Here is a 21,354-nt window from a genome sequence, read left to right as displayed (position 1 = left end):
TATCATAATATTCAAAATAACATCTCACAAGCATTTATTATATATGAAAATATTTAAAAAAAAAGAAATGGACGAGAATTTGACTTTGATTGAATACAGATAATGAATAACTTGCTTAATTAATTTTAATTATTAAAAAAGAAAAATATTTTAAAGTTAGAAAAAATTTCTAAACTCAACTTTTGCGGTGGGTTTTTCATTTTCTAATATATATAGAAATGATATTAATATTTTTCTTCTCAATTCATTAACTAAACATTTGTTATTTGTATAATTTCAATCATTTGTTTCAAATCCTTTGCCCAAATCCTTTGCCCAAATCCCTAAGAGAGCTCCCTATAATTGTGTTTTAAGCAATGTATTTATATGGAACTCTTAATAAACGTATTTTTAAGGATAATCATGCATCTTGGATAGTGAATTAAAAAAAAAGATGAATTGACCTAGACACCTACCATATGCATAATTACATCTTATTGAACATTTTGATTATTTTATTTGAACTAGTTTTTTTTTTTCTTTTATATTTAGAATGCAACAATTTTTCTATTTATTCTCATATACAAATTACCTCACAAAGTGACTACCTTGTTAATACATAAATAATATATCTTATAAATTGATTTTTTTTTTTCATTTATTCCTATACAAATTCCCTCATAAAACGAAATAATATATCTTATAAATTGAAAAACAAAATGAGAAAAAAATGAAAAACTTTCCCACCCAATACACATACATTTTCAAAGGATTATCCCCAAATGATTGAATGAAAGTCAATCAAGTTAGCCTTTAAACCTCAATTATTCCAAATTATTTTGGTTCTTATCTAACCCCCCAAAAGCTTATCAAGTTCAAAACCCATCACCAGCTCCCTTAAATACTCATAATAAAAGATAGTCTTCTTGATGATGTATTAATTACAACAACTAGTGTCAATGGAGAGAGATAAGAAAATTGAGATATTCTTAATGGCAAGAAAAAAGACAAACAGAAGGGTGTTATCTTTCTCCCTAAGATCAGTTCTTCCATTTGATCAATAATTTAAGTTTATAATATTATATTAATGATCTGCTTTTTCAAAATTTGATTGCTTCTTCTTGTTATTTCTATCAAAGTTTGGTTCTTGCACCTTTTCTTTTCCATTCTTCCAATTTAAAACCATTATTAATTATAAAATTATTATATCCCTATAGACCCTTTATTTCATAAGGCCTCATCTCCTTGTTCTTACTAGTTTTCCTTTTATTTTGTTTAATAAAATGTCAAATATTTCCCACTTTTTCATACATTTATTATTAAACCCCATCCACCAGTTTACATCCTTTGAATTGATCTCTTAGGCTTACCAAACAGATTATTGCCTTTATGAAACATGACCTACTAAAAAATGACTTTATGTCTGGTCTTAACGCGGTTTTGTTACAATCCAAAAATATTATAACGTTGCATTCAAGTAAATTAAGGAAATTCAATTATCGTGTATAAGGCATTTTTACTTTTCGTTAAAAAGTAAGAAGGAAAAAAATTGGTCTAGAAATAGTGTAGAATAAATGTAAACATGATGTTATCTTCTCTTTTTCTATATTTCTCAACAAATAATTCTTAGATCATGTAAATTATAACACTCAAATTTAATTCCGAGGAGTACTCAAGCTACTTAACAAATATCTTCTTAAGACACATCTTTTCTGTTATCGACTTCCGATGTTGAATTTCTAATGGTAGACTACATATTTAATAAGTGAGGAATTACAAACAAAAAATGGAATGAAGAACTTTAGATTACCAACGCAGCAACGCGATAAAAAATCATCACAATCGAATTTGAAACTAATAAGTTATAACCAAAACAAGTTAAAAGTTATTTTCAAATAAAGCATAGCATCGTGATCATATATCCGATCAGACATCGATGGACACTGATGCAAGACCTCTAGACATGGGCGGTGCGTAGATATATCTTGCTAACATCGTCAAATTAAAACATCCGATCTAGTTTCAAGGCTTATGTTGCGGGAAATGGATTACATGTTCTGAAAAAGAGAAAACTCTTGAAGACTTCCAAGCGTGGAGAACCTCGACTCATTTATTAACTCACATTGATGATTCATTGATGTTGGCCTATGTAGTTTAAGATGTTTTTTATTCTCTACCAATGTTCTTCAAACATATATCTTTTTCGGATTAACTTGTTGTAACTTATGTTTCTCGTTTAATATTACGAAAAATTAGGGTAAATTTTTGTTTTTCTCTCAGGCTTTTTTTATTTATTTTAATGAAGTGATGATAAATCATTTTCTGGAAAAAAACTGATCACAAATTAGAGTTTTTGATTAACTTCTTTCCAGGGAAATCATGGATTTCTTATCTTATGTGAATGGATGTAAATCATCTTACCATTATTTTTTAAGTGAGAATCATATTATTATTTATAACAAGTAAATCATGTTTATATGGAGAAAGACAAACAATCACAAATTAAATTATGACAAAAATCGTCACAAAAACAGCGTCCCTCTAAATCAATCGAAATTCTCAAAAGAGCTTAGAACCACCCATAGTTGAAGTTCTTTCCCTTAGGAAAGTTCACCTAAACTTGTAATCCAATGCTCTTATTGTCATAAAACTAAACACAATATATACATTCGATTTTATTCAAAAGTCTCCTCCCAATTAACAACCATATAGTCTCTAGGTCAAACAGCTACATAAAGACTACATAGGGACAATTAGGAGAGTATAGTACTTATTAGTAAAGTTATTTTTAAGAAAAAGTTTTAACAAATTAATCCACATTATTGCATGTGCATCTTATGAGGAGCATAATCTTTAGAAGAGAGATGGTAGAATGGAAACAAGCTAAAAGGATAGAAATTTCCTTCTTATTTGCTTTTATGACTTTAACCTTCGATCATGCACATACGAAACAACTAAAAGCAAATAAAAGAAGCTATTCATTTTTATATTACCAACATTAGAAGTTTTACCAATGGATGCATCTGTGTATGAGAGAGAGAAACCCTAAAAAGATAAAAGCAAGTTGGATTGGAAATTTTGGCCACTTTTTTATTTTTATATATTAAACCCTTTCTCAAGTCTTGTTGTCCATTATAAAACCTAGTCCTCTCCTTGGATCAAACATTCCCATCTGCTATTACAGAACCAGATCGAGAAGAAACAAGAGAGAAGGATATTATTCAAGATGGGAAGAGCCCCATGTTGTGACAAAACGAACGTGAAGAGGGGTCCATGGTCTCCTGAAGAAGATTCAAAGCTCAAGTCCTATATAGATAACTATGGAACTGGTGGCAATTGGATTGCTCTTCCTCAAAAGATTGGTATATTATCTTTCTCTCCTCTTAGTTCTTATCAAGATCTGCGTTGACATCGGTTTACTTTTTGAGTTTATTGGTTTATCATTTCCAAAAAGAAAATATTATCTTTAGATTCATATGTAGTAATATCTATAATTTGTTTAGGTATCAAGAGATGTGGAAAAAGTTGTAGATTGAGATGGTTGAATTACTTAAGACCTAATATCAAGCATGGAGGATTCTCTGAGGAAGAAGACAACATCATATGTAACCTCTATATCAGTATTGGGAGCAGGTTAATATCCTTTCCCCACTCTTTCTCTTTCATCTATATATATCATGACATTACACATATATATTGTCCTATCTTGTTTGTTCTTGAATCTCAACTAAAATTTGGATAAATTAGATGTACTTAAATGAGTCTCTTTTGGTTTTGATTTGAAAGTTATGTACTTTGTTTTTAGGTGGTCAATAATTGCTGCTCAGTTACCTGGAAGAACTGATAACGATATTAAGAACTACTGGAACACCAAGCTGAAGAAGAAGCTTCTCGGAAGGCGCAAGCAGTCTAACAATCTCAACCAACAGATCTCTACATCTGCCCGAAACCCGGGGGAGTTGGCGACAACTACAACTCATGACGTCCTAAGTAGCTCGGCTCTAGAGAGGCTTCAACTCCACATGCAACTTCAAAACCCTCTAATGACCAATTACTTCAACCACCCTTCCTTATGGCCCAAGTTGCATCCTTTCCAAGAGAATGTTAGCAAAACCCCAGGGTTTGATAGCTTATTCATTAATCATCCCAATCCTCCTACAATGGGACAAGATTATCTAGGAATTATAAGCAATGGGCTAATGTTGCCAACATCTTCGGATAGTTCTATGGGCATCAACGGGGGAGATTGTAATGTTTTCCAACCATTGGATGGGATCACGCGAGCCAATGAAGAGATTCAGCGAGCCTCGGAGATGGAAAACCTTATAAACAACGGGAAATCGGGGGAGGATTATTCACTTGTTGGATTTGATAGTTCCGAGGAAATGAGTGGTTTTATGGACAATTCAACTTGGTGGGCTTATAATGAATTGGCTGCAAAATCAGTTTCCTCGAGTTCTTGGGAGTCTAATGATCATCCTATCATTCAACATGGGAAGATTGATTATCCGGATTATAATGTGTTGGGATACAACCTAGAATGATATATATTCTCAAGAACTTAATTCCATGTTAATTAAGAAGAGAAAGGAAGAAGTGTTGTAGCTAGATAAATATTTGCTTATTCATTTAGTTTTTTCAACTTCATAAGTTTGGTTTACTTTCCCCATATATTGAGTTTTGATTTTAATATAAAATATAATTTGAGATCTTCGAACAAGATTGAGGAAAAAGCTGAGATACAAAATTCCACAGCTAAAAAGGAGCTACAAATTAAATAACAGAGTTATTTATTACCCTAAAAGTAGTCATATTTGATTATAGATGTCATTAGGTCAAAATTTTGCTTCTAATCTTTATAAATATTGATTTGCTATATTAATAAGTTTGAAAAGAAAGAAATGATATAATGTTTTGGAAAATAATTAGTAGATTTAGTAGAAACTTTTTCTCTCTTCAAAGCTTTTTTCTCATTCTTTAAAATAAACTAAAATAATACTAATTATACAATAAAATCATTGGTATCAATTTTTTTTCTCATTCTTTAAAATAAACTAAAATAATACTAATTATACAATAAAATCATTGGTATCAATTTTTTAGATGATTCTATTTCATAGAATGGACTATGTTCTAAATGGTTTAACTAGTTTGCAGTAGGGCAACAAATAAGTCAAGTTGTTCGGTCGGTTAAAGTTTAATTTGAGTTTGACTAATTTGACAAAGTTCGAGTCGTGCTCGAGACAACTCGCTTAATATTCGAGTCGAGCTCGAACTCATATAATACTGTTGAATGACTTGTCGTGCTTTTGCGAGTTTATAATAAATAATATATATATTTATTTATTTTAATATTAAAATTTAAAATAAATAATTTTTCTTTACAATTATTTGAAAATTTAATTTTTGTTCAAGTTTTTCGAGTTAAGTTTGTAGGTAAATAATCGAGTTGAGCTCAAATTTATAAACTCGTTCAAACTCGATTTCGAGTCGAGCTAATAAATACTTAATTGAGTCGAGTTAATAAATACTTAATCAAGTCGACCTGAAGTCAGTCTTCACTTATTTGCAACCCTAGTTTGAATATTATAAAATATTAATTTAAAAAATTGAAAATTTAGTTGTAATTCAATTTAAAATTGACTAGCCTTCAAAAAAAAAAAAAAAATTGGAAAATAATATAGATAAAAAATTTAATGAGATGGTATATAGATTCAACTCCTTACTGTATTAACGACGGTCGATAATTATTCTACAAATCAGAGGCGGAATTGTTGTTCCGTCACTAAAGACGAGTGGGGACGTTTAGCGACAGTTTCCAAATGTACTGTATAAAATTCTAGTATTTTATAATGAATCAAACTACTTATAATTAAAGTTTTACAATCAACTATTTCAAGGTAAATCTTGTTTGGCTTAAAAATAATCTGCTAACATATTTAGAAAGCCTCATTCACTAATAAGGTCATTAATAAAAATTACGAGCAAAAAAAGTCCTAAAAAGGACGATATAACTTTTTAACCAATATAAATTATACATCTCGATTGAACACGTTACAAATATAATAATATCATTTACTTCAATAATAAGAGTTTTAAGCAAACCAACTTTTTTCAAATATCTCACATATTTTTCCAAAATGCCTTATTATTACATTAAATAAGCTCCCAAATTACAATTACATGGTGAAAATAACTTAAGCCATATGTAGCTAATACAAGCTTAACTAACCATTTATTTAATTATTAGAAATTAAATCCTCTAATTATCGTTATTTGTGATAATCTTCACCAAAGTTTTGAAATTTGCAGTTGAACTTCCATGTGGCTCAACAGCCTTTAAACCCTCATCCTTGAGACGTTGAACGTTCACCTTCATTTTATCCCCCTTTTCCGACGACAAAACCCTCTTTAAGGCGCCGCTAACCTCACTTTTTGTGAATTTGCCTCTCGGAATCTTGACGCCAATTTCCCACACGCTCTCAACCATCCTACTATTGAGACTATGATCCCCAAAGAATGGCCTACAAATCATGGGCACCCCGCCAATTATGCCCTCACAAACGGAGTTCCACCCACCATGCATCACAAACACGCCAACCGACGCGTGCTTGAGAACTTGCACTTGCGGTGCCCAAGATACAAACTTTCCCTTGACCTTTGTCCTCTCAAGAAAACCATTTGGTAAGAACCGTTTCGCGTCGTCCTTAATTGACCAAAGGAATGGGAATTGGGCTTCTTCCAATGCCTCCGCCAAGGCAAGAATCTCGTCTGGGGACAGCATAGCTACGGATCCAAACGCAATGTACACGACTGATGCGGCCGCACAACTGTCCAACCAACTAAGGGAACCACTTTCGTCGGAGAACGTGGCGAGGCTTGCCGGCCCAATGCAGAGGCTTTTCTTAAGTTTGGATTTGAAATCCTGTATGATGGTGGGCTCCAAGGCTTCAAAGGAGTTTACTACGACTGCGGTTGCGTTTGGGAGCTTCAATCCCATTTTTCGGAGTAATTCCGAAAATGGCGAGTTCAAGTCACCCGAGAGGATCTCGGGTTGTAAGTCATCAATCTCCACTTTAGCCAGCCCCGGTATGAACTCAAGATGTTCTAATTCTTTTTCCACTCCTTTACCTATATGATCATGAAACAAAATGTTACTTTATCGAAGAAAAATATATATTTTACTTTATGTTACTTTATAAGGTCTCAATATTCTAATTAAAAGCTAGTTAGGGGACACTAGGGTCATGACAATTAGGCATCTTAACATTTTGGGGTCTCTTGGTGACAACCGGGACCTATCACGAAAAACAATTAGGTATCTAAGCTATTCGAAATTATCGGTTCCGAACGGATGAGTACCTACGCCCGATTAATTCAAAGGAACTTATTTTTGTTAGAAAAAAAATATAATAAATTTGAACCGAATTTTTAAAACTAAACAAAATTAATATTAAAAATAATTAACACTAGCACTCACATTTATTCCCAACGGTTGTTCTTATAAGATCCGTTTGAAGATGAGTTGAAAGGGAACACGCAGCCGAAGTCCAATATGCAATCCAATCGACACCAAATTCTAAAGCCAAATCACTAGAAAACCACAAAAAAGCATCGGTTATCAAGCAACTTACTCTAATTCCTGTCTCCGCCTCTGCAGCCCTAATCGCTTCCGAGAAGTTCCCGGGGGAGGCAGATAGGAACATGTTTATGCCTTCCATAAAATCCCGAGGAAACGCGTTCCCATTCTTTATTCCGTCGGAAACGTTGAAGGGCTTTATATTAGAATGCGATGATCCCGAAAAGAGTGTAGAGTTAGACGCGGCGGTACTGAGAAATGAGAAGGTCACGTTCGGCGCAGCCTCGGATAATCGCTTAACAAGTGCTAGGAGGGGAGTGGCATGACTTCCGAACGGGAACGCTAGAGCGGCCACGTGAAACGCGGATGGAGATTGTCCCGATTCCATGAGAATCCAATTATGTAAAATGATCACTATTTTTTTAAAAAAAAAACATTAGGCTAGCACAACTATATTACTATATATTTCATTAATAAAATAATAAAAGTTTATATGCATTTTATTTCATAAAATTCAAATTATTAGTTAATAAATATCATGTAAAGAATTAGTGATAACTGACAAGTAGTTAAAGAAACTATATATATAATAAACCAATATTAGAGCAATTTAAATGGTTGCAAATTTAACTTACTGCAAATGGAAACCTAAAAATGAGAGAGATTTCTCATTTTTACTCCTAAAAAACGCAAATATGCGTTATTACAGTACACAATCGCATATATTTTTATTTTTTTACATTTTAATCCTTTAACTTTTACTTAATTAATTTTATATATTAAACTTACTTGTATAATTAATTTATATAAGTTATTTATATTTTAATTTGTTTATATGTTTTATTTATTTATATGTTTTATTTGTTTATATTTTTATTTTTATTCTATATTTTACATTGAGCTTAATTATATAATTATTAATTTAATTTATTTATATAATTTAATTCATTTATATAATATTTTTTATAATAATGTTCAAAAAAATTTCATAATAATATTAGAAAACAAGTTACTTTAAAATATATATATATATATATATATATATTATAAATATAATTATCAAAATTATCAAAATACTGTGATGTAATTTTAAAATAATAGGATGATATTATAATATTGTGGTGTAATTTATAAATTTGTAGAATATATGGGGTAATATTAAAAAGTTATAAAAGTTGATGTAAAAAAGAATATTATAAGTATTCTTTTGGGTTTGAGAATAGGTTTTTCGGTTAGAGAAGAATTACTGTTTAATATGACATTTACACCAAAATGAGTTTGAAAATGAGTTTTTCGGTTAGAGATGGACTTAGAATTTCTTAGGTTTTAATTTATTTTTAAAAAATGTGGAGTCTTAGTTATTTTAAAGCATTATATATATATATATATATATATATATATATATATATATATATTTATTGAAATTATTTTTATATTTTAATTAATAAAATAAATAATTTTATTAAAAATACCTCGTACAAATCTTATTGAATAAGAATGAATTCATGTATTGTTTGATAAGACAAAGACATCCTAGGACTGGTCTGTTTGGTTATATTTTTAAAATCTATTATTTTACTTTCACTTTTAATTAATTTTATCAATCAATTCAATAACAAAGTACAACAATATTTTCTTTTTTAATTTTTAAAATTTATTTTATATTTTATATTTTTACTTTTAAATATTTTACTAAAAAAATCCACTTTCTAAATTTTATACCAAATAAAATAATTCAACAAACTATTTCAATAACCTTATACCAAACCAGGCCTAACTTCCTTCTTGACCAATGACTATTATCACTAAAAACTTGTTTGATCTTGGATTGGTTATTTAGTTGTTTTTAAATAATCATTAATATATCATATATTTTTTACAAAATTAAATAATTTAAGTACTGAAATACTAAAAATTATTTTATTTTATTTTTACAAAAATTTTAATGATTTAATTCAAACAATCAAATAACTTATTTTTATTTATTTTTTAAATAATCTAAGATATTGTTTGATTAAAATTTTCAAATAATTTCAACTTATTTAAATATTATTTCACTATCCTCTTATTAAAAACATCATTTAATTTGTTAACTAAAATATTAAAAATATATTTTATTTTATCATTATATATTATTATTTTTTTATAACATTTTACCCAAAAGAAATGTCATTTCTTCCACGTCACCACTAAAACCGAACAAGGCTTAAAGATAATTTGTTTGATTAGTATTATTTTTTTAAAATCCAACCTTATTTCAACATCGTCTACCTTATAGACAAAACAAAAATAATAATAATATATATATTTTTTTATTTTAAATTAAGGACAACTAATATTAGATTTCAAAACATCATCGAATTTTTTCAAGAATATATATATATATATATATATATATATATATATATATATATATATAAATTAAAGTTTATCAAAAACACGATCAATACGGACCTGGACTGGAATAACCGACGGAGAATGTTTCCCGGCGATGGGTGGCTGCCGGTGAGGCTAATCGTCTCCTTCACAAGATTCTTGCCGTGACACGAGGTTGGGCTTCTTGTACTGAAGTGCAAGTTCATATATATATTGATGTATTAAATGATGGTAGGTATGAGTATTCAACGGTGGAGATTTAAGTTAATAGACAGATATGATTAATGGATATGAATATGTATTGCATGCCTTACATGTTACAAGTGAAAATGACACATTAGTACAATATATATTAATTAATATTTAATTCGTGTGTTCAAGAAATAATATATTATCGTTTAAATACAATTTTCTCTCGATTACTTACTATAACGTTTAATTTTATAACATTAACGCTTAAATTTGTAATTATTATTTTATTCCCTCTTATAATCTTTTTAAATACGTATTCATTATTTTTCTTATTTTTTACTTTTTCTTATTTTTCATTATTATTTAAATAACTTTATTTAATTATATATAATTATTAAATTAATTTATATATAATAATACTAATATATATATATATATATATTTGTTTTAAAAAAAACATTTATCTAATTAGGACACATATTTTGTTATGAAATATTATAAAAATATATTAGAATTTAGAGATTTCAGAACTTAAAAGTATCACCAACAATATTTTTTTTAATAATATATATATATATATATATATATATATATATATATATATATATATATATATATATATATATATATAGTCTTATAGTTAAAAAAGAATAATAAATAAAATTTTAAAATTTTAATAAAAAAATTAAACAAGATAGAAATTAGATAATAAAAAAAAGTTGAAATGATTGAGAGAAAATTTGAGTGAGAGAAGAAGAGAAAGAATAACGTAAAATTAACTGAAAAATAAAATAATTTCTCTCTATTCTCTCCTTACTCACTTTTTATTTTTTTCAATTTTTACTCTATCACTCCTCAACAAAATAATACATAAGAAAAAAATATTTATACTAACTAAAAGTAAAAAATAATATAAAACTAATATATTTATATAATTTATTTTAAATTTAAATAATTTATTAATATTTAAAATTAAATTAATAAAAAATTCAAGTTTTTTAAAATAAAATAACATTAAGTTTATAAATATGTAATTAAATAATAAGTTACATATTATTGATAATTTATATAAAAAAATATAATTAAAAAATTAAATGATTAATATTAAATATATATATATATATTACATTATATATAAATAATATTAATTATTAACTATTATTAAAAATATAAAAAATAAATAAATTGAGCATATGCTTAATAAACAAACTTAGTATTAACAATTAAAATAAACTTAAAAGTTGCTAAAAAAAAGTTGAATAAAGTACCATATATGGGTAGGTATGAGTATTGAACGGTGGAGATTCAAGTTATTGATAGCTAGGATTAATTAATGGATATGATTTAAATGTACTTTATGTCTTGCAAGTCAAGATGATGTTTTTTTTTTGGAAAAAACTCAAGATGATGTTGACTATAATGTATATGTTGTGTTTCTTTATTTTTATAAACTAATTATAAATTTAACAATTTGTTACACTAATTTTAATTAATAAGTTAGGTAAAAAATTATAAATAAATACATTTTAAGTTCAGAAATTTTGTTTACCATATTCCACTAATGTTTAAGCTTATAATTAATCATCTCTTCTTTTTTTATTCATTTTTTTTAATTTCCTCATTTCAATTTTTTATTATTTCTTTTTTTTTTATATAATTTTAATTAATTATATAAAATTATTATAATAAAAAAATATAAATTTAAACATGTATATCTTTTTTTCGTTATTTTCATACACAAAAAAATTTATTTAACTATACAAATTTAAATATATATCTCTTTACCCTATTTATATTTGTTTTTAAAATAATATAATATTATTTTATTTATTTTTAAAACTAATTAATTATATGATTAATTATAACTTTTAAGATATAAGTATGTTAATAATTGTTTAGTTGGTTCACCAAAATATCTAATTAACCAGTGGAGTGTAATATTTGGAGGGGAATTTATGTAGAAAAGTGTTCGTGAGCAGTCTATATTCATTGTGGAAGATAAATCTTCGATTAGATTTTGGAACAACATTTTGTGTAGTGTCAAAAGTCTAGCTACGACATATCATGATCTTGTTTCCATTGCTATATGTAGAAATGTCACAGTTAATGACATATTTGATCCTCGGTGTAGTGGTTTTAATAACCGAGCTAGATATAAAAGGAGATTAAATATTATGAAGATTTTGTCCCATAATAGAGTTTTACTTTTGATAGAACGCAAACAAGGGTCACCGCCTCAACAAGATATTATGCGTTGACAAGATATGGATAATTTTTATGTAGGACATTGTTACAAGTTGTTCGCTAAAATGATTTCATATAATTTTTATTGGAAAAAACTTTAGGAGTCAAAGATTCCATCCAAAATCTTGTTATTTGGATGAAGCGTTATTCATGGCAGAATTCTAACAGAGATGATATGTGCATGAAAAAAATTTGTATTGTGGCTAGTCCTTGTCGTATTTGTCAAGAAAAATGTTGAATTGACAACTCACTTACTTTTGCATTGTCGATGGGTGACTATTATTTGGAGTTTTTTTATAAAGTATTAATGAGATTCATTGGGTGATGCCCTTTGTGTCAACAAAGAATTCGAAATAACTCGACTTTTTTAGAACAGGTCAGAGTCTATTTAATCAATTGAAAAAAGACGTTAGTCTTTAGGTAGTTGATGAAAAGTTTGACTTGATGCGGATGATATGGCAAACCAACATATTTGAGTTATCATCCCAATTATTATTTGGTAGACTATATATATGTTTGGATAGAAATCGTCAAACTTCCAATGATCGTAGTCGTTCGATGTGTATCATTCATAATACTATTATTATGATACTTTCTGAGATTCGTTCAGAAAAATCAATAGAGTTTGCCGAGGAAGTTAATCGTTCTTCTTGAGAATTTACGAGTTGAATAACTTTTTAAATATTTTTTTACTTTTTATTTGTTATTGTAATGTAATGTTTTGTTCTTATTCTTATACAATTTTTTTCATTTTTAATATGTATAAAATTTTTAAAAAATAAATAAAATAAAATTATAACTTTTAAGATATGAAATATTAAAAATTATTAACAAGAATAAAATAGAAATATATGTGTTGACTTTAGAGGTATCAACAAAAAAAAGAAATTAATAATATTATATTTTTTCTTTTTATAACGGTTAGAAAAGATTAATAGATTAAATTTAAAATTTTTTATAACAATAAATAAATTAAAAATAGACAGTCAAAAAATAATACATGAAAAAATAATATTCATATAATTTTTTTTAATATAATTTTTTTATTTAAGCAATTTATTAATATTTAAATTAAATTAATAAAATAAATTAATTGTTTAAAATAAATTAAATAAAGATAAGAAAAGGTAAGTTTTGAAAAGAATACTTTTTTTTATTAAATACTTGGTTTACAAAATTATAAATATTTTTTTTTAATAAATTATATCAAATTTTCTCAAATAACCCCTATATCACACAAGGCCATAGTATAAAAAGTTAAAAGTGACTTCCTTTTATTATAGATTTAGAAACAAGAAAAAAGTAACAGTTCATATGATAAAATTTTCATAAATTTGTTGTTTCATCTAAACTACCCTCACAATTTTTATTAACACATGTGTTAATTTATAATTATAAGATGAAAAAATAATATATATAAATAAACATAGACATTAAAATTTGGTTCACTAAATTTATAAAAAAAAAATTAAAAATTTAAAATAATATTTTATTTAAAGACTCTTCTAATAAAATAATTATTTTAAACTAATGTTATATTCATAAATCTAAAATAACTAAACAAAAATTTAAATAATTATTTGAAATAAATAATACACTAGATCATTTTGCATAGTATAATCTCCAAGAAATAATTGACTTACGAGGCCAATAAATAGGATCTCTGGGCCAAGACAAATGAAAAGGATCCAACCCCAAGTCATCATTCGGCCGTTAAAATATTTCGCGCTTTAAGTTTTCTTTTTGAAAACCTTTTGCGCGCATAGCCAAAAGTTCCAATTCTAAACTTTCTAAAAGTTCTAACGAGAGTCTAAAAGTGTTCTGCAATTCATTATAAGATATCATTAATGTTACAATTAATGTTATAAATCAAAATTAAAATTTATATACATAAATTAATGTGTTCTTCAATATTATGCAATCCTTTGATTTCTTGATTTGAATTTAATCATAAGAACATTTAAGAATTTTGTATTGAAACCAAACTAAATCATCCAACCTAAATAAAAAAACAAACAAATTTGATTTTAAAATCTTAAAAAATCGAGTTTATGTTAATGGCCAATAACTCACCAACTGTAATTGCAAAAGCTTCTAGATCATTTGGAAATGATTTTAAGAGTATTTTTAAACCAATCTTGATTAATTTAATGTATATTCAAACTAACTAAATAAATAAATTTAAAAACTTGAAAATTTCATTTATTGAATTGGTCAAAAGTCATAGCCGCACACTATTAGTGTTAGTCAAATAGTCGATTCTATTGATTTTACTGAAACTTTTGATAAGCCTAGTTTGTCAATTAGGACTCTTAAACGGAAAGTCTCAGTTTTTTGTCAAAATGTTTTAGTTTTATATTCGAGCCTTAATCGGTTGAATGATAATCTTGGAAGATCATCTTTCAGTTCTTAATGATCTTGTGATCATTCCCATCTAATTGGTTTGGAGTTTGAGGACTCCAAACAAAATTATTAAAAAAAATTGAAAAAATACTATTTTCTCTAAGGGTGACAATTTAGATAAATTTCAGGTTCACAAGTTGGTTTAACCTAACCTATTTAATAATTCGATCAAAAATTTTAAACATTAAATCTGACCTATTTATTTGTGTTTGATCTGAACCTGACTCGTCTCGAACCAAATCCGATATAATTAATTGACATATCTATTTCAAATTAAAATGACATCAATACAAAATAAAAATAAAGTTATAATAAATTCACTTTTAAAAAAAATTATAAAAAAAAATGAGTGAATGCAAGGACAAACCTAGAACAAGAAATTATACTTAGGGTGTGCTTGAAAAAAAATTGGGTGGGATTGAATAAAATAATGAGAAAACTATAAATTTAGCGAATAATTAACGTGAGTTTAAACTTTTTTTTAGATTTATAAAAGAAAATAGTAAATAAAAATGAAAAAAAATAAGGAACCTTATCCCTTTTCTACAATAATTTTTATTTATTTTTGTTAAAACTTTTCTTAGCCCAAACTTAGATCTACTTGAGAGTCAATTTTAGGGAATATTAAAAAAATATATGATATGAAACCAAAATAAATTTAATAAAATAAATTTTAATTAAGTTTTTATACAATTAAATATAATAAAAATATTTCAAATTTAATTTGTAACAATAAAATAATAATAATAAAATTTGTCTAAACAAATAAGATTATTTAAAATACATTCTTATATATATTTATATTGAAAGTCGAATTCATGTATAAAAAAAATGTGAAAGCAGTTATCATGTGAATAATAATAATATTATTATTTTTGAAATATTAATTATTTAAATAAAATAATTATTTATTATAAAATATGATTTGAATATAAAGAAAATAAATAAATTTAAAAAATAAAAATATTCATAAATTATAAAAATATTAAAAATCATATTAAACAAATTCTAAAAGATAGCAAAAATTTGAATAATCATTCAAATCAAATAAAAATAAAATAAACCTATTCAACCTTTTTTTTACTTTCTATCTCTTCCAAACAATGCTTAAAAATTAAAACCTCAAATTACATATTCAATTTAACACCTCACATACTCAATCTAACACCTCACTCTAAATTAACTATATAAAAAAAATTATGAATGAGTTTAGGGTGGACCCAAGGTGTATCCGTATACTCGATACCCGTGGGTTCTCGATGGCCATGTTAGAATATTTTAGTTCAGGTTCGCGGTCGGAATCGGGCATAAGAAGGAATAGAAGGTACCCGATTGGGTTCGGAGATGAGGAGTATGTGAAACTCAAACTCGATACTCAATTTTATTAATATTAAAAATAAAATATTTTTTATAATTAAGGGAAAAGTGACTTTTTACATGCCACAAATCATAACATTTTAGAATTAGAACGACCTGATTTATTCGGGTAACATAGTTGTTGTCATCTAATTTGACTATGGTTAGAAAGCTGAAAAAAATTCTCCATTCTTTTAAAGAATTCTTGAATGAAATTAGAGATCTTTTTGGACAACTACTATATTTTCTTCTCTTTCTTCTTGAATGAAATTGAATATGCATTTGTGCAATCGATTGTGTTTATTTTTCTTGGAAGTAAGTCGGTCAGTGAAGTAGTGAGTTAGACAGATAATCAGGAAGATTTTCACTTTATTGTTAGCTCTGATACTAAACTTATTTATTGATTCAGCAAATATAATATAATGACTTTCTTTTATTTTTATTAGATTATAATACATAGTCTGTTGGCTATGAAAATTAATAACTAATTATTATAATATATAACAACTAATAATAGTGTCAATCTTCCTAGCTAATTTGTTACAAGTCAAATTAGTTAAATAGTTTCAGTTGACTCAGTATCTTTAACTCTATAAACATAGAGAAGAAATTAAGGCAATTTTGGAAATATAATCGTCACTTGTTTCTCTTCAAGTGAAGAGATTTTTGTATCGATTCGGTGTCGGTAATACTCGAAAAACAAATTGCTGTCGTATACTTTTCAAACTGTACATTTGTATTTTTCATTCAATGGAGATGACTCTAGTTTATGACAATGAGGTCTGGATGGCCCGCCCATGTGGTGCCAGATTCAAGAAAATGAAGACGAAAAAAGTTATTACAGACAATGAAATATCATTACAATTTTGCAGCTTGTCTTTTAGTTCATACAACTTTACTTTATTATAAGAATAGTGTTTGATTGCATAATCTAGGGTAATGTTATTGAAAGATGTTATTTTTGCATATTTCTTATTATCTACACAAAATTATTTTTATCGAGATTTATATAATGTGCTGATGACTTAATTAGATAGTTGAAATTAATAAAAAAAAAAATTAAAAGTTTAACACCATATATTATGATATATCTGGAAAAAAAATAGTTTATGAGTATTTCATTTTTTTTGAATTGAAAGAGAACTAGCATGACATCTATATGACTATGACATCTATATGACTGATCGCTTAAATTCAAAACGCTTACACATGAAAACGAACCCGTGTTATTTTTATCTCTTAAGCCGATTCTTACCCTTGAACATTTTATTATTGTGGTTACATATATTATATTATTTTATAAGTTCTTTTATTGATGTATTCAAAAGAAATTTAAAATTTTATTTATCAGGAAAAAAAAAATATACTCAAATAAAATACTTTAGGGCATTTTATATAATGCAACACCTATGCAGTACCTTCATTTATAGTTCTATGTATATTCTTTAAATCTGAACATATATTTTAGATATTTGATTATTTATTTTGTTTGAATTATGAAGAACTATCATCATATTCCTAATTTCATATACCTACTTCTATTCGAAACGCTTCCGGTGAGGATCAATCATGTGATATTTTGATAAAAATATCTGAATTTATATATATAATCTTATACCCTTCATTTTTAATTTGTTGTAATGATGTATGATTTTTTTTAATTATGAAGAACTAGTATAATATTCCTAAGTTCATGTCTCCACTTCTATTCGAAACGATTCCGGTGAGATCGATCATGTAATATTTTGATAAAAATATCTGAATTTATATATATAATCTTATACTTTCATTTTTTAATTTGTTGTAATGATGTATGCTTTTTTTTTTCTTTTGTTAAATGAATATCATTAAAAAAATCACTAAGTTAACTCAACTAACCAGAATAATTAAAAAATATAAAAAATCACGAATTTGATTCTCATTAAAATATCTTAAATTAAAGTGGATAAAATGAATTTGAAAAAAAATAAAAGTTAGGTTGCTTTGACTTATGACAAATAAATATTTATAAATTAAACTTACTTAAAACTTTTTTTTATCTAAATTCAAATAAAATAATAAATAAAAATATTATATATATATATATATGACTACATTAACATCTATTATCTATCATCAAGAATGATTGATAATTCTATGGCCATAAATTTTGAATACGACATAAAATACGACCTGAAATGAACATAAAAAAAATAGTTTAAGGTAGTAGAGCGGCAAATGAGTCAAGCCGAACTCAAGCTAGTATTTATTAGTTCGACTTGAGCTCAAACGAGTTTATAAATTTGAGCTCGAACTCGACTATAAGCTCGGCTCGACTCGAAAAATTTGAATTAAAATTTCAAATATTTGAAAAGAAAACATATTTATTTTAAATTTTAGATTTTAATATTAAAAAAAATAAAAATAAAAATTATTTATTATCAGGCTCGAAAAAATTCGACAAGCCATCGAGCAAGTATTATATGAGTTTGAGCTCGACTCGAATATTAAACGAGTCGGCTCGAACTCAACTCAAACTTGGTCAAAGTTAAACTCAAGATGAGTTTTGACCGAGCGACTTACGAACAACTTGACTCATTTGCAACCCTAGGTAAGTGTCATGTAATTTTGGGTTCGGGTCAAAATAAGGTTGACCCGTTTAACCTGATTAATAAACATGTTAAAATCGGGTCAACTTGAAATTACCCAAAGTAGATCTGTCAACCCGTAAACAATTTTTATTTTTTGAGTTTTGTGTTTTTCTTTCTTACCTACACACATTTTCTTTTGTATGATTTCTTGTAAGCGGATTTGTAATTTAAATTATATTATTTTAAACTGAAATAAAAATATATGAATTAATTATATCGGGCTAAATTGGGTTGGGTTCGAATTGTGTTAGGTATATCATATCAATCTGGTCGGATTTAGATCAATTACAAATAAACAAGTCATGTTCATATTAGATTTTACCAAAATTACTAACCAAGTCAGATTCAAATTAATAGCACTCACCTCGTTAACCTATCAGACCCGTTAACCCAAACTTTTCCCGAATTGGCATCATATATCAAATCAATCAACATTTAAAATAAGATCTAATAAAATAAAAACTTTATTTTCAAGAACTATGAAGATTAATGTTTTTCCTTTTCTTTTGAGATTCTTATAATATAAAATCACTCTATTACAACAAAATCCCTTTTCATAATTTTTAAACATTATAAATTCGAGACTATACAACAAAATGACTTTAGCTAGTTAGAAGTATTTTATCATAGAGTTACAATATTTACAAGGTTTTTTTTATTCACACATCTTTAAATTATATATATTTCAATAGATGATAATAAGGAGTTAATGATAGTTCACTAAACATATAGAAAACATTCTTTCAACAAAATTACATATAGAAAACATCTCAAGTAATTTGCAGCCAATACAAACTAGCATTATACTTTAGATCCCACACACTCAACATTTATGGAAATAATGATTTAATCAAACATGTCCTCTAATTATCATTATTAGTGATAATCTCCACCAAACTTTTGAAATTTGCAATTGAACTCCCATCTGGCTCAACAGCCTTAATAGCCTCTTCCCTCAGGCGTCGAGCGTTCTCTCGCATTTGAACGCCATCTTCCGACGACAAAACCCTCTTCAACGCGGCGACCGCACCACCCTTTGTAATCTTTCCGGTCGGAATCTTCAATCCGATCTCCCACACACTCTCTACCATCCTGCTGTTCAAATTCTGGTCCCCAAAGAATGGCCTACAAATTAAGGGCACCCCACCAACAATCCCCTCACTTATCGAGTTCCACCCACAATGAGTCAAGAACGCTCCTACCGACGCGTGATTGAGAACTTGCACTTGCGGCGCCCAAGCAACTAACTTTCCTTTCCCTTTTGTCCTTTCAAGAAACCCGTTTGGTAACAACCTTTTCGCTTCGTCCTTGATTGACCAGAGGAACGGGAATTGGGTTTCCTCCAACGCCTCTGCCAATGCGAGTATTTCCTCCGGCGAGAGCATAGCTACGGAACCAAACGCTACATAGGAGACTGACTCCGGCCCAAAACCGTCCAACCATTGAAGACATCCACTCTCGTCGGATAAATTGGCGATGGGTTGGATGAGGTTGGCCGGCCCGACGCAGAGGAATTTTTTTAGGTTGGATTTGAGATCAAGCGTGACATCGGGTTCCAACTCTTCGAAGGAATTCACAACGACTGCGGCTGCTTTAGGGAGCTTCAAACCCATTTTCCGAAGTAATTCTGCAAACGGAGAGGTCAAGTCACCTGATAAAATCCCTTCTTGTAAATCATCAATCTTCACTTTCGACATTCCAGGGATGAATTTCAACGGTTCTTCAACATTACCCACTTCTTTACCAATCCTTTCCCTAATCAAATCCGTACGAAAATGTGTCGAGAGAGCACACGCCGCCGCCGTCCAATAAGGAACCCATGGAACGCCAATTTCCGCCGCTAAATCGGCAGAAAACCACAAAAAAGCATCGGTTATCAAGCAACTTACTTTAATCCCTGTTTCTTTTTCCGCAGCCGTAATCGCTTCCGAGAAGCTTGTGGAGGCCGCGGAAAGGAACAGGTTTATGCCCTCCTGTCTGAACCCGGAAAAAACGTAATCTTTCGGTACTCCATCAGAGACATCAAACGGCTTGATTCTGTTATTGGGTTCCGATTTTGATCCCGAGAATATGGTCGCGTTTGAAGTGGCGGTGCTGAGGAAGGAGAAGGTCACGTTTGGCGCAGCCTCGGCCAGTCGCCGGACAAGCGATAGGAGGGGAGCGGCGTGGGTGCCGAACGGGAACGCTAGAGCGGCCACGTGAAACGCCGGGTCCATTTTATAATGATGTAATGGTAGGATTGTAATCTTTGATCCTTGACGTATATATAAGATATATAGATGGACGAGAATGTGGTCTGGTTTTGTCCACGTAATTAGTCTTTCTTTGCCTTTGAAAGTGTCTTTGAAATGAGACATAAAGTCTTCTAATCGTTATTGTTACGGGCACCTATCACTATTATTGCTAGCTTTTCTAAAACCCTAAATCCTAAACGGAATAAAAACGTTTAAAATATATCCATATCAAATCCATCAAATCCAACGGGTCAAAATGAACTTTCTATCAAATTGATTCTAAAGGTTCGGTTTGCTGGGTTCGGCAGTCGACACTAATAAAACCGTTCAAATCTTTAAAAAATAATATTTAAATAAGACC

General features: G+C 28.0%; 3 protein-coding genes across 3 annotated transcripts; 1 reads left to right on the top strand and 2 right to left on the bottom strand.

Annotated features, from left to right (window-relative positions):
- Positions 1 to 3,205: 3,205 nt before the first annotated feature.
- On the top strand, positions 3,206 to 4,523 carry LOC124935481 (transcription factor MYB36-like). The gene is made up of 3 exons (XM_047475912.1): positions 3,206 to 3,341; positions 3,483 to 3,612; positions 3,785 to 4,523. The coding sequence occupies exons 1-3, from the start codon at positions 3,206 to 3,208 to the stop codon at positions 4,521 to 4,523; spliced, it is 1,005 nt and encodes a 334-aa protein (XP_047331868.1).
- A 1,592-nt stretch (positions 4,524 to 6,115) lies between these two features.
- Positions 6,116 to 7,991, bottom strand: LOC124933572 (flavonol 3-O-glucosyltransferase F3GT2-like). Its single transcript, XM_047473992.1, has 2 exons — positions 7,460 to 7,991; positions 6,116 to 7,110 (listed from the first exon to the last, which is right to left on the bottom strand). Exons 1-2 carry the CDS (start codon positions 7,944 to 7,946, stop codon positions 6,242 to 6,244), a joined length of 1,356 nt encoding a protein of 451 aa, XP_047329948.1. The 5' UTR covers positions 7,947 to 7,991; the 3' UTR covers positions 6,116 to 6,241.
- An 11,469-nt stretch (positions 7,992 to 19,460) lies between these two features.
- LOC124937028 (anthocyanidin 3-O-glucosyltransferase UFGT-like) lies at positions 19,461 to 21,010 on the bottom strand. The gene has a single exon (XM_047477543.1). The coding sequence runs from the start codon at positions 20,973 to 20,975 to the stop codon at positions 19,623 to 19,625; it is 1,353 nt and encodes a 450-aa protein (XP_047333499.1). The 5' UTR covers positions 20,976 to 21,010; the 3' UTR covers positions 19,461 to 19,622.
- Between the last annotated feature and the right edge of the window lie 344 nt (positions 21,011 to 21,354).

This window comes from Impatiens glandulifera, chromosome 4 (assembly GCF_907164915.1).
Source record: "Impatiens glandulifera chromosome 4, dImpGla2.1, whole genome shotgun sequence".
Classification (NCBI taxonomy): domain Eukaryota; kingdom Viridiplantae; phylum Streptophyta; class Magnoliopsida; order Ericales; family Balsaminaceae; genus Impatiens; species Impatiens glandulifera.
This window is presented reverse-complemented; position numbering and strand designations above follow the sequence as displayed.